The sequence below is a fragment of the Rhinolophus sinicus genome, chromosome 5, assembly GCF_057876585.1.
Source record: "Rhinolophus sinicus isolate RSI-liver-muscle chromosome 5, RSI-T2T, whole genome shotgun sequence".
Taxonomy (NCBI): Eukaryota; Metazoa; Chordata; class Mammalia; order Chiroptera; family Rhinolophidae; genus Rhinolophus; species Rhinolophus sinicus.
Window position 1 is genome coordinate 39,087,934 of NC_142505.1, and position 19,616 is coordinate 39,107,549.

Consider the following 19,616-nt stretch of genomic DNA (forward strand, 5'->3'; position numbering starts at 1 on the left):
AGGATTAAGGGAGATGCTCTGTCAAAATATTCTGAGTACAGGGCCCAGCACATGTGGTTATTAAGTGGTTATTCTAGGTCCCTAGATTGGACTGGCGAGGCAGGAAAGAGGCATGAGCTTGTAAAGGATTGCTGCAAGAGCTGAATTCAAACCACAAAAAACAGTGAGAATGCTTCGGTTTGCACATAATTGAAATCAGCAGATCTCCCCGTTTCCAGAATATTCTGTCCTAGTAAATAGAGCTTCTTTGGGGCCTCATAGATCCTTGAGTGCGTTTCGGGAATGATTCTGTCTTACAGCAAATAGGATGTTTGTGAGGGTTCTCCAGGAAAGGCAACAGGCTTTGTAAATGTAAGGTATTGTTCTCACATATTAAGTTTAAAAGCAAAAAAGTGTGCCCTTGCCAGCCATTGGGTGAGACTGTGTGTCTTACCATTCAATTCTAAGATAGTGGAACTTACAGGGGGCCTCCAAACCCTGTTCCTCTGAAAGCCTCACGTCCCTTTCTTGATGTTGGAACGTGGGACCCCACACTCCACTCCAAGCAGCTTTCCTTCCATCTGCTAAGTAGACTGGGATTCTACATAAAATTTCTTTTGGCCAAAGGGTTCTGCTTTGGAAAAACAGACCCGCCCTTTCCCCTCACACAAGCCAAGAGCTGCAGCCCAGAGGGTCAGTGTGTGGGGATTAGAACCCCTACTCGATCATTTGCACTGTGACCTTGGGCGGGTTATGACCTCTCTATGACTCACCTTCCTCCTCTGTAAAGGAAGATATTGATGGTTGCTGTGAGAATTAAATGAGTTAATTTATGAAAAACCTTAGAACAGTGCCAGGTGCCGTGTACACACAGGAAATGCTGACCATTATTAATATATTATCTCACAATGAATTTGTGGCAGAACCAAGACCTGGGTCTTCTGTCTCTCACTCCAGTAATCTCGTCCAACTAAAGACACGTATCTGAGTAGAAGTATTGGTGAGGCTATGAGAATTTGCTGGTGGGGATGTGTAATGTTGCAGCCACTGTGGAAAACAGTTTGGCAGTTCCCCAAAAAGTGAAACATAGAGTCAACAGATGACCCAACCATTCCTCTCCTAGGTATATACCAATGAGAAGCGAAAACAGGTATTCAAATATTTGTATACAAATATTCATAGGAGCTTTAGTCACAATAGCCAAAAGGTGGGAACAACCCAAAATGTCCATCAGTGGATGAATGAATAAACAAAATGTGGTCTATCAATACAATGGAATATAGTTTAGGCCCAAAAGGAATGACATCCAATGTGTGTTATATAACATGAATGAACCCTAAAGGTGGTATTGCTGAGTAAAAGAAGCCAGACACACAAGGTCACATATTGTATGATTCCATTGATATGGAATACCCAGAGAAGATACATTTACAGATAGACAGCAGATTAGTGGTTGCCAGGGGCTGGAGGAAGGAGCAATGGGGGGTAACTACTTAATGGGCACTTTCTTTTGGAGGTGATGAAAACTGTTTGGAACTTGATAAAGGTGATAGTTGCACAACATGGTGATTGTACTAAATAGCCCTGAATTATATATTTTAAAACGGTCGATTTTATGTAAACTTCACCTCAATTAAAAAATAAATTCAGTGCAAGAAAGTTGTAACCAGACTTCAGTCAACAAGGCAGTTGTGCTCATGCAGAAAATATCTGACGGGTGAATTCACTCACCCTGAGCGTAGCACTGGGGGTGCCCCCATCATTCCCCATGACCTCCAGGAGACTGTGTGCTCCTCAAATTGAGGGCATCTGACTCATTTCTTACTCCCCATCACCAAGCCTTGCACACAGCGAATTCTCAAGAAATGTGGGGCTCCTGGGTGTAACTGACAAAAACAGTGGCGACACGTCGGATCTGTCCTCTGCTCTCCGGCTCTGCACAGTTTTGTGCCAGCACTTAGCTTTGCGCTTGTTTTCCTCACTGAAAATAACATGGGATGATGATGCTGTGTCTGGACTTGCTGCGGGCCCAGCAAGATGACGCCTCGATGGGGTGGGGTGGGGCCCGGACAGGTCCAGAGACTTATTTCCCAATTAAAATAAAATAACCTCAGGTAAGCAGCAGAGGGCAGTTGCTGCTTACCTGAGGTTATTTTTTTTTAATTGGGAAATAAATCTTTTTTTCCAGCTTTACTGAGATATAATTGTGATATAACCTTGTATACATTTAAGGTGTGCAACCTGTTGATTTGATACACTTACATATTGCAAAATAATTACCACCTTAGCTAACACCTCCATCCTGTCACATAATTACCATTTCTTTTTTTATGGTGGGAACATTTAAGATCTATTCTTTTAGCGACTGGACTGGAGAGTATATACTACAGTATTATTAAGTTGTTATTATTGTTATCCAAAGTCAAGGGGAATCTCCATTTCAGTTCCTTTAGGAAACTGGTTTTGCCACCACTTGAACTAAGATATTTTTCTGCCTTTTCCTAACTCACACAAACAAAAAGGTTGATATGTTTTTTGTCCATAAACCTCTACTGTCTGCGACCCCTTATCTGGGGTAAACTAAGAAATAAGAAGGGGTCTGATTTTATGGAAAAAGAGATATTGTAGGTATTTTACACCAAATACATTCACGTTCTGGGTGTTGAGGTGTGTCTTGTGAGGAACAGACTCAGGAGCCGATGACCTTGGGAATGACACGACCTCTCTGTACCTGAGTTTCCTCATCTTTAAAATGGGGGTAAACATGGGACCTGCTCAGCACGGCACCCGGCACAGGATACACTCTGTATTAGCCGTTATTACTATTGGTGGGTGGTGATGTTTTTATTACTATTACTTTATAGCAGTTTCTACAGCACCCCCTGACTCCCAGGCATTCTTAACCCGACACAGGGGCCCACACAGGAAAACTGGATGGGAAGGAAGAGTGGGTAAGTGTGGTGGCCAGGTGAGTGAGATCTTCCCAATCTGGATGCTCAGAATCCATGTGGAGAGACCTCGGAGAGAGAAAATGGGGTTTTCATGAAGTTTTGTTTTTTACACGTAGTTACAGATATTATAGAGTCCTCCATAGCGTGGAAGAACAGTGAGCTAGTTCCTGGTTCCGATGGAGTTTGTGCCTCTGTGGTTGGATCGGACCCTCTGGCAGTTTAGGAGGATGGGCTGCCTCCAAGTGGGGTGGCCGGTACTGACTTCCCATAAAGGTGGTGGGTGAGCTTCACTCCTCTATAGAAATGACAGTGTCAGCCCAGGGCTGTCTGGTGTAGAAAACTTTGGTTTGGCCATACTGAATTTAAAGAACACAAATGTCACATCCAAATCATGATTCTAGGCTTCTTTTTTTGTGTGTGAAAGAGTAGGAAATCTGTAACCCTGGGCCTCCATTCCTGCCTCAAGCTGAGGCTGGAGCTGCGTGGTGGCCCCGTATGTGTGTCCTGTGGGATCCCCAAGCCCACCATTCTCCCCTCACCCACTACTTACTCCTTTCCTTACTGAGGTTGCTTAGGCTGCCTGCCTCAGCCCTAGGCACTATAGTTCGCAGCCTCTGGTCTCAAGTCCAAACCTACTCGTGATGAATAGAAGTGATTTTCACTCATGCACTCATCACTAACTTTTTAAAAAAGTTACATAAGACAAGAACCATTTGCCTTGAAACTAGAAGTTCAAATAGAGCTGTAGTTTCCCAATCTGCTAGTTATTGTGTGTCGTGGCTCTTTACACACTGAAAAGACGTGTATGCAGACCTCATCATTTACCACTTCTCAGTAGACAGTTTTCCTTGTCCAGAGCTTTCCCGTACCCATGGGCTTCTCTTGAGCCTAAATGGATCTTTTTGACTAAAGCTACTCTGGTGAGAAAACCAGGCAGACTCCATCCAAGAATTCAGTTTACTCATCAGTTTTGCTTAACTTAAGAAAAACAAGCTTCCACCATTCTCCTCTGGGCCTGTTTCTGAGCTCACACTTGGAAAGGTCAAATAAACACAATAAATCCATTAGAAAGCCTTCATATGAAACCCCTGGGGCTTACGCTGTTTAGCAAGAGGCGAAAGTGGTGACGTTTCCCAAGTGGAAGGAAGTGTACCTGACCTTGGCTATTTGCTAGAAAACAGGAGTCAGCTGTGCCAGTCAACTCAGGGCTGCTTCAGCAAGGGGGCTTGATGGCAGCAGTTCTGGTAGGTGGGCTTGGAGGGGAGGAGACCCCCTCACACAATCTACATGGGCTTCCATCTCCTCTCCAAATTCTTCAGGCCAAATCCTAGACAGGACCAGGTAGATCCGATGACCCACTAGTAACTGTCCCCCACTAGGCAGCATTCTTCATCTGGGCCACCTCACAACTTACCTGCCAGCCCATAGGGGGCAGGGGGGCAGGGGGGCAGGAGGGCAAGGGCAGAATCAGCAGGGCTGGGAAAGGTTTCCTTTGCAGCGACTGTCACCCCACCTCCCCAGGAGGGTTTGCAATGGAGAGTGCATTTTAAACTATACTGCCCAAGTTCCCATTTCATTTTCACCAATTAACTGTGGCTGTGAGTTACTTAACCTCTCTGTGCCTCCGTTTCCTCAGTCTGTCAATAGGCATTCATATTAGTAACTATGTCATTGGATCGCAGTGAGGAGTGAGGACAGGAAGACATGAAGTGCTTAGAACATCTCATGACATAGGAAGTGCTATCTAAGTCCTTGCTGCAACTATTCGCAGTATTAGCATTATTGTTATTGCCAAAAATCCAGCTAAAGAGCCCCGTAAGAACACCAAGGTGCACTGTGAAAATGTGTCAACACTCATGGGTTTCCTCATGCTCCTGCTTCTGATGGAAAGGTTGGAAGGAGCATCCTGAAAAGTAGCACAGGCGGATGGGCAGGGATGGAGCTGGGATCTCACAGAGCTGGATTTGGACCCCCGCTCCCTGATGCACTGGCTGCTCTGGCCTGCTCAGACCTCTGTGGTTATCGACACAGAGGCGTCCTCCATGGAGTGTCTAGTCCTCAGCTCTACACCAGCTGCCCTGGCTTTCACTTTGCCCTGAAACAATAATAGTTGTCATGTATTGATCTCCCACCTGTGCCAGAGCCCATGCTGGGGACCTGACTCTGCCCCTCGTCTCATCCTCGCTCATTGCTCATGAGACAGGCGTTGTCCTACCCTGCCGAGGACGCAGCCTGCTGGGTGAGGCCAGAACTCGGCTCTAGGTCTTCTCCTGCCCAGCAGGCGATGCCTTCCCCTGTCCCCTTCTCAGGCAACAGTGACTCCATATTATTCACTAACTAGAATTTAACTCTAATTTGTCTTCTAGCCAAGCTCTGTTGGAGCCAGACTGAGGCCAACTCGTAACTTTTCTCATTCACTTTTGCACTTTTTTCTGTTTTGTTTTTAGCTGAACCTCTGATACACAGAATTGGACCAAACATAACCCTTAGTTGTAATGATGTACTCTTACTGTTGGTCCTGTGCATAGCCCTTTTCGTTCTATTTGCTTATTTGTGTGTTTCCTTCTTTATAATGTAATGTCACCGTGACTCCACCCCCTGACCCGAGGCCCAGAACATCGACAATCTGGTCCCTCCGTGCCCCCTCCGTGCCCATCCCTGCTGACCCCCACCCTCTGCCTCAAGACGACCCCTCTGAATTCTGTGTTTACTTTTTCTTTATAGATTTTGCACATGTAGATGCATGCCTAAACCATGCCTTGTTGAGTCCTAGTTGTTTTTGAACTTTCTAGTTTGTCTATTCCCGTGCCAGTGCCACACTGTGGTCATTGCTACAGCTTCCAGTAAGTCTTGCCATGTGGTGGGCAAGTTCTGCTGCCGCCCACCCCTTATTCTTCTTCTTTAGAAGGGGCTGCACCATGAGAAAGGGGGGTCCCATCCTGGCCCTGACCCTGCCCTAGGGTGAGATGAATACCAACTGTCTCTGAAGGACCATTCTGCTCCCCTTTCCCATCTCCCCATGTCCTATGTGCTTCCTACAGTACCTGAACGGGCAGCCAGGTTGTTCCCATGGCTGCAGTGGCATAGAAAACTTCTAGGGACGTTAGGAAGATCCGTGGTGCAGGGTGCATGCCAGCTAGAGGCCCCCTCCCCAAGGGTCTCCCCGTGTGACTTGAGGCTGCCCTCGCCCGGGCCAGGGTGTCCAGCCATTGTGCAGCTCCCTGGACTGGGCTCCAAACTGAAAACAGTCAGATTTTCTGGGGAAGTTTTCAGCTGAGTCAGGAGCACCCTTCCACCAGACTGAGGAACTGGCACAATGTGTTTCTAATTCTGTCTGGCTGCCGGGACCTTGCTGGAGGGTTCTTTAGCTGCAGTTGCCTCTGTAGAGATGAAAGCTCACTGCAGCCGCCTCCCCTCTCCCAGACCCTGGCCTGCTCGTGCCCACGGACCGAGTGCCCAAGAGGCCCAAAGCAGAGCCATAAGGGCGGAACAGCAAGGACAAAACCCAGTCCCTGCCTGTGGGAGCCCGAAGTCTATAGGGGTAAGAGCAACACCAACAACTGGAAAGGATTCTACAGCCCTTCGGGACAGTTAGGGACTTGTCGCAGGGTGGGGGCAGGGAGAACACATTTCCTGAACCGAAAATTAGGCGACGATGTCTGACAACACGACAGGATATTTCCAAGTAGGTTGTCCCGTAGCTGCTGCATCCCCATAATGATGAGAACCACTCCAAAGCCTCTGCTGGGAGGGGCGTGTTGAGGGCAGGGGGAGGCTCCCCAACAGAGGGTGTGAGCTGTGCTGGACTGGACGGTGCAGGCAGGGAGCCCCTCGGGAAGCTGCTTTTCATGGTGGAGTCAGGAAGTGACTAGAGGGCTGGTCATGAAGACAGAAAGTCAGGATGGAACAGAGATGTTTGCAAGGGAGACATGGAGGGGCTTGGAGGTGGGGCGGTCTTGGACGGTAGCGGGGGGCACGATGAGTGTGTTTGAAGGTCTGGGCTTGGGAGCCTGGGACATGGCCCCCTGGATGGGAATTCCGTCAGAGAAGCAAAGCGGTGGGGAGGAACAGGAAGTAGTTGGTGGCCCTGCAGTGTGTCGGGGTGTGGGGAGTAACCCCGTGGAGTAGGTCTGCAGACCGGTGTATTAGAATCACTGGGGTCTCGCTCAAATGCTGGTTCTGATGCAGTTGGTATGGGAGGGGCCCAACATGCTGCATTTCCCAGGCTCCCAGGCCAAGCTGAAGTGGCTGGTCCACGGACCACACTTTGGTAGCTAGCTTACTCGGGTCCCAGACTGGAGCCGGGCTGCAGGTTGGTGTGACAACAACCCTCAGTTGGGTAATAGTAGTCGTTAAGGACGTACTGAATTGAGATATCTAGGATCATTTTAGTTTCCCCTCCTAAATCGAAATGTCTCAGTCTTCAGGAATACCAATATTGATCATTCTGGTCAGAATTCCAGGATATGAAAGTGGGAGGGAGATGTGCCTTTGTAGAAATGTTTTCCTTTAAAGAATGATGTATATGGTGTCGGGGGATGCCCAGGGTGTTGCATGGTGTGGTTTCAGCCCCGAATATCCCTGGACACCACACACACTTGGCTAAGGTACCTGGGGTACAGCCTCAGTTCCCAGTGAGGTGAGAACACTGATTTTTTCTTTTTTAAAACAGAGTAGATTTTCTCCAACAATTGTTATGGTTTCTTCAAAGTGTCATCTGAGAAAACTATGAACTTTTCCCAATGTTACACAAGAGAAATTTCTTTGAACGTGTCTTAGAGATATGCCTTTGGAGCCAATAAACATCCTTGTCACCCCACCGTAGAGCTAACTCTTATTCATCGTCGAAAACTTCTCTTAGCTGCAGCCTCCTCCAGGAAGCCGTCCTGGACACCCCCAGGTTGGGCTAGATGCTGCTCTTCCTGGCTCTCACAGCTCCCCTGACAATTCCTTGTTTTAAGCACAGACCTCTCTTGCCTCTACCATTTAGTTGGGTCTCCATGTCCTGTCTGTAGCCCCAGGAGGCTCTGTGTGCCCAGCTCTTTGCTCAGGTCCTGCAAAGCCAGTTTGTAAGTAGAAGTTTGATGAATACATGCATATGTGACGAGCACCAGGTGGGCAAGACACTATCCTCAAAGTCCACAACATGACATTGGAATTCTAGTGTCCCCGAACACCCTCCTTGGAAGCTTTGAATTAAAACAGAGACATTCTTTGTGCCTTGTTTTCCCCATCTGCAGAATGGGCCCATGAAGACATCTCAGACTTGCAGTTGTACTAGGGTGGAGCTGAGGGAGGAGGGGAGGGGTTCCCTCTCCAGTACAGCTGCCCGCACCCCAGCCCAGGCTCTCAGAGTCTGGGCAGCTGATTGGATCATCTTCCCATTTCCCCACTCTTCCCCCAACTAAAACACAGGCTCCAGGCTGCCTCTGCTTAGAGGTCAAGAAGGCCCCAAAGGCGCCGAGGCCACAAATCCCCCCAGGAAGGCCTGAGTTTCCAACGCCTGCCTGGAACCATTTATTCTTCCTCACAGATGGAGAGGGCAATAGCTAACACCCATCTCGCTTCGGCAGTGACATGAGTGGATAGGCAGCTCCAGCCCTGCTGAGATCTTGGGCAGCAGAAGAGAGAGTGTCCCCGGTCAGAAGACACTTGCATGAGGTATTCAGGTCGACAAGATCCCTTGTCCTTTTGACCTTGCTAATATGAACCCGTGGCTGAAATGAACCTGACTTGGTAAAGCTGAGCGCAGCCCCTGAGAATAACAGCAGGATAGAGCCAGCGAGCTCCACGGGGCCTGGCTCAGCAGCACCTCCCACATGAAGCCCGCCTGGCTTGTGCCACAAGCTTGGGAGCCACAGCCCTGGGTCTCCAAGGCTCCCGTTACATTTATCTCACAGGCATCACTGGTCTTGTCATATGCTTTTTCATGTGCATTTTAACCTAATCTGATTGGGTCTAGTCCAAGTCCTTCCCCTGCCAGGATTAAATGTGATTTCTGTTCTGCCAAGCGTCAGCTGGTGGAAAGGATCCTGAGCCTTCTTGCCAAGCCACTTGCCACACTAATAGACTCTGAAGCCCTGAGAAGGAAGGCAAGGCCAGCTGGTGGCCGAGACTGGCTGGAGCCCAGGGCCACCAGCTGCTCAGCCACTTTGCACTCAGCTCTGTGGCAGGTTCAGGGAAAAGAGGCCCTGAAATCGAACTGAACAGAGATAAACTGAACTCAAGATGCTTCTGTTCCATTTCATTTGCCAGTCCCTAACCCTGCACCATCACCACCACCCCCAGCCACTGACTGGCCACCCCATCATACCTGCCTGTCCCCATACCCTTTGTCCCTGCGAATAGTGAATTGTTTAGCTGAGTGACAAGGAAGATGAAGACAAGGAATGCTGATGGAATGAGCAAAAAGCAGGTTCTGAAACCTAGCGGTGAAATACGGTCACAGTGGAGGTGGCACTGGTTGATCCATTGGTCAGAGACTAGGGTACTGGAATGGGCATTTGGGGGTGATGGTGAGACCCATGGGGTGGCCCAGGGAGTGGGTCACTGGGTGGAGGAGAGTATCCCTGAGGGTGGTGCAGTCCAGAACCAGGAGCCTAAGAGATGAGAGGATTGTGCCTGTGGAAGATTCTGTCATGGGGGGCAGGGCAGGTGTGGGGGCAGACCACCTGGGAGGCCAGGCCAGAGCTCTGACAAACCAGGGGCCAGAGGTCAGTAGATAACAGCAGCAAGCAGAGGGAGAGGACCAAGGCAAGTGGTACAATCCACCGAGGAGCTGAAATTTCTCACAAGCAGATGGAGGTGCTTTGTATGTGACAGGAGGAATCAGGGACTCCTGCCCACCACCCCCAGGGAGCCCGCCTGGCCTGTGCCACACTTTTTCTGTGTGTGGAGTAGCCATTCCAGAGGGCACAATGGGAGATTTGAGTGGTGGGAAAGCTGAGGGCTAGGGTAAGGAGGCCCAGAGCATTGCGGGGTGATGGCACTTCAGAGAAACCAAGGCCACTGCAAGGAAGCTCTTCCCAGCATGAAGATCTAATAGATCTTCTATCATTCATTCTACCTTCCTTCACTTCTGAGTGCTACTTACTCTCCCCTTTTTCTGGAAGCTCATGCCGTCCTATTTCTTGGATTCCTTTTTCATTTTGCTGAAGTGCCTCCTTGAGTAACTTTCAGACTGGATGAGTAGAGGCTCTTGGTTCAGAGCCACTAACACATACAAAAATATAGCTGTTGTCTGCTCTGCAGCAGCGTAGCTCCCTTTTGGCTGGGAGCACCACGGGGTCTTTGGGTGAGACTGTTTTGCTGAACACACTTTCCTGTCAGGTCCTGGGTCTGGGAGCTGGTGGGCAGCCAGACCCTCCAGCACTTCTGTGTCTTCCCGTTCCTGCTATCCACTGTGGCCACATCTGCGGTGGTGAAGGGCTTGCTCAGGCTGCATGCGGCTTCTCCATTGGACCTCAGCATTGACCAGGAGCCTCCCAAGGCTGCCCACCTCATTCGGAGAGCTCCCCAGGCTTCGGCTGGGTGTTGGCATTACTGTTCTGTAAGGGATTCCTCCCGACGTTTGCTCCATGCCCGGTCTGCCCTTTACTGCTGGAGCTGGGCGTTTCTCCAGGACGCCTTCAGTGAGAGCCGTGTTCACCCCTGGCATATAGGGCTACCAGTTCACTGCCTGATTTCTCTACCCTCCTATCCCGCATGCTTTCAGTCTGCCTGGAATTTACCCTAATGTCTAGCCTGCTGGCTGCCTTTCTTGCTTTCCAGCACTGTTCTCAAGCCCTTCACACGCACACACATGCATACACATCTGTTCTGTCATTTCGGGGAGACGCTGGGTGGGAGGGGTACAAGCATGTGGTCCCAGGCTGCCCCCTGAGTGCAGCCCCACAGTTCAGGTGGCATTTTCCAGGACTACCTGTTCTGGGTTGTCCCCTTTGGAGGTTTCCCACATCCCGCCCAGCAGCATTGCTAGGGAAGGCCATGCATTATTTAGGACCATTTTGCTGTGCAGCGCTCCTTTGCACGTGAAGTGACTTGATCACTGTCTATCCCAGGGAAACAGGCGGGCCCCACCTGGGCTGTGGGGACCATCTGTGCCGATGACATTTGTTAGCACTGGGTTCATCTGAAGATGCTGCTATGTCCCAGCTGTCATCACAACCTTTTTTTCTGGGGAAATGTTAAAGCTTGCTAAAACTTCAGATTCCAAATGCTTTCTAGATGTGAGCCGAGGTCTTTGTTGGCCATGACAGAGCCCACAGATATATTTGTCCGTCTGTGTCATTAACTAAGAGGATTGACACCAGAGAGCAGAGGACCCAAGTCGCTGGGGAGGAGGCCACACTTGATTTGTGTCCTAGTAGAGGAGGCAGGCTCTTGGCAGTCAGTACAGGGAAGGGTGTTCTAGCTGAAGGAACCGCATGAGGAGATGCCCAGAGGCGTGCAGGCAATTCAGTATCTTTGGACATCAAAGCCATAGGCTGTGGAAAAGTGATTAGCACCGTGTCTGACACATAAAGTGTGTGTGTGCTTGCCTACATATGTGTCTTCTCCTTTCTTTTCCTGAAAACAAACAAAATGGTCCCCGGGTCTACGCAAGTTCAGATTTCAGGGCTGTCGCTCAGACCTCCCTCCATCTGCTGATCAGTGTCTAAAACTGTTGCAGAAGAATTTCACCTCCTGACCTTAAAATGTTGATCTTTTCTCAAAATAGAAATGCAAGGAAGGGGGTAGGGTAGTGACCCATGTCTTAGCATCTTCCCGCTGTAAGCCGAGGGGACTTTGAGCAGCCCAGGGAAGCAGCTTAAGCCACCAATCCCTGTGCCAAGATCTCCACTCATTTCCATCACAGACACAGATCATCATAACCAGATACCTAACGCCCCCATTTTACTGACAGCAAAACAGAGTCCTGGGAAGTTCTGTGGCCTACATGGGGTCATGCAGGTGGTTAGTGATGGAGAATTACAGAAAATTCAGGTCACTGGAGAACTTTGGAAAGGATTGCCTTGTGCTATTTTTAGCGCAGAACCAGACACCCAGCCCTGGCTCCAATAAATCTTCCTCCAGAGCATAGCGTGGTTGACAATTAGGATGATGTACTGAGGCATTTTTAGAACCACAATAAGTAAATTGTTACCATTTTTAAAGATACCTCTGGGGCTGGTGGCCTGAAATAAGAGGCAAGGGGCATGTTGTGTCATATCATTGTCACAACACGTGACAGATGTTCTAGCCCCACTTCACAGATGAGAAAAGTATGGCTCTGAGAAGGTGGGCCAGCTGTCTGGGCCACCGGTGGTGGGAGCAGGAGCTGGGTTCCAAGCCAGCCCCTCCCCCCCAGCCTGACCCCACTGGCTTGTGTTATATCCACACCCACACAGCAGGGAGTTGAGGCACTCCTGACTCAGTCCGTGACTAATTTTTCTTTTTTTAAATATAAACTTGTTTTTGAACTATAACATATGCAGAAAGTGTACAAATCTCAGGTGAGTCAGCTTGATGATTTTTACAAACGGAACACACTGGTATAGCCAGAATTCAAAGCAAGGAACCGACCCATACTAGCCCTCCAAGAACTCCCACGTGCCCCCTCCTGATCACTGTTCCCCCAATGTCACCACTGCCCTAACTTCATCAAACTGTCTTTGAACTCGATATAGAGGAAGTCGCACAAAATGTGCTTCCCTTGCATTCAGAATTCTGTTTGAGTGATTCATTCATCTGTGTGTTTCATGTAACTGTGGTTTCTTCATTGGCAGATTGGTACTCAGCTCTGTGAAGACACGCGATTTGTTCAGACATCCATCCCATGTTGGTGGACAGTTGAATTGTTGTTTGCAGTTTGGTGCCTCCTTGAGCATTCGTGCACGTGCATTTTGGTGCACGTGGGCACACCCAGGAGTAAAACCGCAGGCCATAGGTTCAGCTTAGGAGGTGCTTCCGGTTTCCCAAGCGGCCGTGCCCGTTTACCTGCCCACCTGCAGCATGAAGAGAGTTCCAGTTGCTCCACAGCTTCACCGGCGCTTGTTATTGTCTCGTTGTCAAGCCACACTGGCTGGCACATCTCAGAGTCACATTATGGTGTTAATTTGCATGCCCCCGATGATTCAGGAAGTTGAGCACAATGTCATACTTTTATTGGCCACTTGGATATTCACTTTTGTGAACAATGATTCCCTTTTAATTTTTTTCTTTGGTTGGAAAATATTTCTGAGAACAGCTCCCATGGTGGAAAATTCTGTGTGTCGCTTCCCCTCGGGGAGGTCATTTCTAAGCCGGGGCATTTGGCAGTTCTAAGAAGTTCCAAAGCCAAGAGGGGTGAGAAAGAGGAGTGAGAGGGATGGCCCCAGCCAGTGCAGGGCGGGCATCGTCGGAGCTCTGGAAGTTCCATGGGGATGGCAAGGGCTCTCTCTGTGCACTGCGAGATGGCCATGCGGTCATCAGAAATTAGGCGAGATGGTTGGTATTTCACATTGAGATCTAAAGACGTGCTCTGAGCCCCACCCCCCTTTCTCTCTTCTTTTGGAGTTTGGGCTCCAGATTGAATTCAGTGAGTGTAGAGGAATGAAGATAAAAGGTGATCTTCCCTTCTCGTCTTCAGATCCTAATTAGGCAGGGAACTTACAAGGAGCTGGGCATGCTGACAAGGGTAAGCATCTTGGGCATTGGGGGCCTAGTATGTGCCTAGAGCAGTAAGAAAGCTCTTAAGCTTTGACAATGATTCTCAAACTTCAACTGCTCAACATTTTCCTGACACAAAATGCAAGCCCATCAGAGAAGGAACTGCTTGTCTATGCTGTTAACAACTCTCCCCGAGCAATTCCCCACCAGGGGCAACCAAACAAATACCTGGATGGGAAGGAGATAGCTAGAAGTGGCATTTATTGAACACCTACTGTATGCTGGGCACTGTGCTAAGTCCTTTCTAACTCATTTAACTCTCACCACAAGACTCTTGTCAATTAAGGGGGTTTTCATGGGGGTTTAAAGGAGCGGGGAGGTAGGACAGAAATGCTGCCACGTAAGAGCAATTTACTTCAATAGCTTAGAACAGCTGTAGAAGAGATGCCCAATGTAGCAAGTCCATTCATTCATCTATTTAATAGATTATTTCTGGGCCAGCCCCCTGTGACAGGCCTAGGATGGGGGCTGTGCGTCCTAAGACAGATGAGTCAGGGTCATGTCCTGTAGGAGGTTCACGGTGTCCTTGTAACCAATTCATTGTGAAATGAATGAAGCTGAAAATCCTTGCCTAGTTTGTCTGAATGGAGGACGCGGGCACTTCCCACCATAGGGGGGCTCGGTGCAATGTACTCAGCGTACCGTGTGCCCAGGTGTTCCGCCAACACACTGTGAGTGGGGACCAACATTTCCTGAGCTCCCGCTACATATTGTGCCCCAGAGGATACACTGTGTGCCTGTCATTTCCTTTAATCCTCTCTGCAAACCTGGGAATTGTGGCTCTGCTTTACAGATAAAGACATAAGGCTCAGAGTAACCTGAGCTCCACGTTGGGAACTCCAAAGTCCTGGAGGTCCCAAAACACATGAGGATGGGATTGTAGCTGGTGGGGGTCCGCGCTGCGATGGGTAGGGGTGAGAGCAGAAAAGGCTTCTTAGTTTCAGGGCAGCCAGTTTAGGTGGGTGCATACCTCATGGCAGGAGAGGGGGGTAGTGCTGAGCTGGAAAGTGGTCGGAGCCAGAGTAAGAGCCTGTGTATGGACCGTGAGCCTGGGAGACAGGTAACCCTCTCCTTCACTTCTCACTTAAAGCAACCTTCTATGATTGCCTGATGTTTAAGGGAGGCAGCATACAGTTCCAAGTACAGACTTTGGGGCTGTTTGGTTCTGGACAAGCCTCTTCATCTGTCTGAGCCTCCATTTCCTTTTCTCTGAAGCAGGCACCATTACATCTAAGTGAGATGAACCTCTCATAGCAAAAGGTACAGAACAGATGCTCAGAAAATTTGGTTAAGATAGAAGACAGTTTCCAGCTTTCAGTTGCCCATGTTCAATTCCTGGCTTTGCCACTCACCACCTGTGTGTCCTTGGGCAAGTGATTTACCCTCTCTGTGTTTCCCTGTCTTCCTCCTTAAAATGGGAATAATAACAATAGTTCCTACCCCAGGAGGTTGTTGTGATATGAGTTGGGTACATACATTTCCCGTGAGTTGATACAAATAAAGAGCCTAGCACAGTGCCTGGCCATGTCATAAGCCTTCAATAAAGAGTAACTATAATTATATTTCATCCCTCACATTGCCTCGCAATTGCTCATTAAATGTGGACCATTGGCTTTCTTTCTCCCCAATATCCAGTGGTCCAGAAGCAAGCATTGGTGCTATAGGAACTAAACAGAGATCATGGAAACTTGCAGAGGAGAAGTCAGCTTCCAGCAAGATATCAAAGATGGGAGGACTTGGGTTGGGTGGGGGAGGGCAAGGGGTTTGCAGAGGCCTGATTGGGGGAGGGAGTGCAAAGGTGGGATCAGAGCCAGGTGAGGATAGGAGGCAGAGAGCTCGGTCGCAGGGGTGTTGCTGGGCGAGAGATAGGGACTCCGTGAGGAGGTGTCAAGTGTGTGACCATGTGACTGGGGGTGAGTGATCTGCCTTCTGGGCCTGGAAAAGAGGAGATTCCCGGGGCCTCCCCGACCAACTGTGAGGGTTTGTATGAGGACCAAACGAGGATACAGAGGATACAGAGGTGACCGTGTTTAAAGCCACTAACACTCCAGGCAGACACACCCCCGCACGGTCTCTCAAGTGGAGGAGAGCTGGATACTCTCTTGTGCATGGCTTCCAACGTAGCAGCCAGGTCTTTTATTTTTAATGGCTCTCCTTATTAATTCTGCAGCTCTAGCAAATGGAAACTCCTATAAAACACATTCTTGACCACCTTCCCACCCCTTGTGATATTATTCCTATCTCAACTCTGTGAGTACTTGCCACTTACAATTTTATGGTATCTTAGCACATTATAGAAAGCTTTTAAAATATCACTTGTTCTGTTACCAAAAAAAAAGTGTTGAGGCGCAGCTTTAGGCCTCTAGTATGTTCCTGTAGCCTTGGGGAAACTAGGCCTGTACCAGCTGTATGAGACAGCACGTGACCACTGTCATCTCATTCCCGATGCAATGACCAGACCGTTCCTCTCTCTCCAGACCTCCCATCCTGTCCTGGTTTATGCCTCTCTGCCTATGCCTGTTCTCTCTGCCTAGAACACCTTTCTCAACTCACATAAAGTTCCTATTCACCCTTCGAAACCCCATTCACATATCTTCTCTTGAAACTTTGAAACATCCCTTCCATGCAGGTACTGCTAGGTATCTGTTCCAGTGCATTTAGGAATTATTGCATCTGTTACCCTCTCATTATTCACCTGTGAAAACTCTCAGACCTCCAGTCTTTCTCCACTTCCAGGGCTGTCTCTGGTCTTGGCTTAGTCGTCTCTGTACCCCTGTGTTTGATCAGAGGGCTTGGAAGAGAATAAGCGTTTAATAAGTGTGTCTGCAACCAACCTAATTAGACTCAGTCTTAATTCCAGAGGTTCCATGGCTCACGGATTTTAATATGTGAATTTGTCCAGAACTGAGTTTTAGAAGAAAGTGTATCCCTCTGCGGACCATCAAAGGAGGCTACAGGAGAAGTTTGAGGGTTCAGAGTCACTTAAAACAGCCTCTCTGAAGCTAACCTGTTTCTCAGATGAAGCCTCATTCAGCTCCCCCAGCTCAGCCATTCTCATTTTCATCAAGACCAGTAGTGAGAAAGAAGCCTTTTTTACACTGAGACACACTAAGCACCTACATCAGAAACAAAATTTTCATGGGACAATATCTACCCTCGCTACGGGCATTGCGCTCCATTTTCTCTTTCTTGTTTTTTAAAATTGCTGGTCACCCACTGCATTGATGTCACGATTCTTTAGTCTAATCAGCTGCATTCCACAGTTTGAAAAACACTGCTCTAAGGCTAGTATAACCCAAGAAGGCTTCTCAGAGGAGGAGCCCTGGCCCTAAAGTTCAGCTCAGAGGAGCTGGTAGGCCGGCAGCGTGCAGTGGGTGGGTGGGTGGGAGAAAGGTGTGAGGAAGGCACTGGCGAGATTCTAACTCTCTTCCATCTCTTTGCAGCTGAGCCCCTGCCACTGATGGACCTGTGCCGGAGATCCATCCGCCTGGCCCTGGGCCGCCCACGCCTGCGGGACATCCGCTCGCTGCCCCTGCCTCAGTCTCTCAAAAACTATCTGCAGTACCAGTGAGCTGCGTTGGGGGGCGCTGAAGGGCTGCAGTGGGCACCCACACTGGCCCAGCCTTTCATTTTACCGTCACACAGAGTACATTCAGGAAGGGGTCTTCCTCCTTACTGCGGTTCCCCAGAACTTTCAGTTTTTTGAAAGGCAAAGGACATGTTCCCAACTTTAAAAATGAATGTCTGTTGCCAACAGTATTTGCTGCCTTCAAAGCAGCTCTCCCACATCAGACACCTCCTTGGAAGCTACGAGGAGCCTGGAGTCTGCTCCCAGAAGACGTCCTGCCTGCCCACCAGGACACAGCAGCCGCCGGTATTGATCAGAGAGCCTGTTTCTATATTCGAGAGAATGAATAAAACACTGGGGCAGGAGACTTCCTGTTGTGTGCCTGGTGCAGACAGGGCCAGGTAGAACTGGCCAGCTCCAGGAGAAAATTGCCTCTGAATAATGAATGATGACAGCAGCTTGATGCGGTGCCCCTTGGGGCCCCCACCCCTTGCCAGGGCAGTGGGATTGTCAGGACCCTTTAGGACTCTGTGCCCCTTTAAAAGATGATTCCCCAGGGATGCCCGAGGAGACCAGAACTGGCAAGTGGACAGAGCAGTGTTTAAACACCTTCCAGCTTACCTCTCTGAAAGTCGTTTACTTATCCCTGTTACTTGCCCTCCTTCCCCACCCCTGCCCACTGTCTCTGTTTGCCCCAGGCACCTCTATTCAGGGAAGCTGAGTCTGACTAATTCACCCCAGGAACGGAGTGTTTCCTTCATTATGATTTTAAGTCGTGTTGCATTTTAAAAGAGGAGTATGGTGAGTGAGGGCAGTACTTAGTCCAGAGGTGCTAATGGGGGGATTCGGGGCATGTGACACCCAAGTGGATGATGTCCTTGGCCTGGGGAGCCTTCTTGGGGTCTCTAGGCAACTGTCCACTCAGGATGCAGCCTGGTTGCCACAAAGCTTTATTTGAGTGAATTATTTTTTCACTTTACTGGGCGAGTTTGTTTCTGTTTCAAATGTGTGTGTGATATGCTGTTTATTTATCAGCTTGGGACCCCGTAGGGGCAGCCTTGTAACTGGAAGGGTGGATGTGGGCGGCGCCTTCTCCGCCCACTCCGAGCCTGGTCCTGCGATGCTGCTGCTGCTGCCACCACCTCCGTCGGGCATCTCTCACGTGTTTCCAATGCTCTCTGCCCAGACTCATTTTTAACTGGAAATTGTCACAGCAGTGGAATCCCAGAGCCCCAGACGGCACTGCCTCCCCCCACTTTAATGTGAATTTGACTGATGAATGAGGAGCGTTTCTAATAAAGTTTGTCATTCAGTCCTTCAGCTGTTTACTAAATGCTCTTTGGGGAGGGGCCGAGATGGCTTCTTCTCTCAACCTGGCTGGTCTGTCCCCAGACCCTCAGAAGGCCGAATGTGATTTCCTCCCCAGACACTTCTTATTTCTTTTGTCTTCTTGACCCCAGTTGAACCCAAACTCTAGCCAATTTACAAAGGCCTGCCCTGGAAGAGTGAATGTGATGGGGTCCTGAGCCCATGCCAAGCTGGCAGTGATGGTGAGAAAACAGGTCAAACTGCTGAATGCCAAGGCTGGGATGTCCAAAGAGGGCTCTGCAGGGGACACAGAGTCAAGCATGGTAAACCCGATGGGACAACCATTGCAAAGTAGAACCAAAGGTGGGACTTTGGAAGTGCATGTTGTCACCAAGCTTCATTGCAAATTGCTGAAGCATGGTGAGTGTGTGGCTTAGTCAGGCTCAGGGCTAGAAACAGGTCAGGAGCCATCTCAAGCTGGGGTTTGGGTCAGGACTGGCACAACACGCACTCGGCCATAGGGGCCACCAACACATACTGTGCCAACCTCTAAGGATCTAGCATTCACACATATATATCCCATCCCCAGGGTAAACGTTTGCAGTGCAGCCTAATGAGAGGGAACTCATGAAGCAGGTGGGGAAGGATAGTGCCTGCAGGGAAGGCTTCCTGGAAGAAGAGGCATTCTCCATACCTGCTTCTTTATGGAAGACCACCTTGGTGAGGACCGACCCAAAGAGCCAGCCATGTTGCACATGCCCCAGAAGCAGTGTTCTTCCATGGCTCTGATCTGGGGCTGGAGGCTAGGCTCAGCCTTATCATGTACACGCTGTGACCCTGGGTAGTCACTTCCTCCTGTGCACCCAGTGGGGACTGACCAGGTGGCCAATGACTGGGGACACTTCCTCTCCCTCCTAGTGTCCCAGTTTCAGCACCAGCTCTCCAGCGTGGATGCATCCTTCTTGGCTCGGCTTCCATGCCTTGCTTATGTGATTTCCTTCACCCCAGCAATGCCCTCCCCATCCTCACTTTACTCTCTCCAGGATCAGCTTAGATCAACCTTCCTCCAGGAAGCCCTTCCTCACCACCCACCAACCTCTGCCTGCCCTGAGAGTCAGCTC

The 19,616-nt window shown here is 49.4% G+C and overlaps 1 protein-coding gene across 1 annotated transcript in view; it reads left to right on the forward strand.

Annotated features, from left to right (window-relative positions):
• The window catches only part of SPSB4 (splA/ryanodine receptor domain and SOCS box containing 4), a 76,138-nt gene extending 57,631 nt beyond the window's left edge, over positions 1–18,507 (forward strand). The window contains exon 3 of the mRNA XM_019747450.3: positions 17,063–18,507. Within this exon, the coding sequence (XP_019603009.1) occupies positions 17,063–17,190 (128 nt within the window). The 3' untranslated portion in view covers positions 17,191–18,507. The remainder of the gene's footprint in view (positions 1–17,062) is intronic.
• Positions 18,508–19,616: the final 1,109 nt, after the last annotated feature.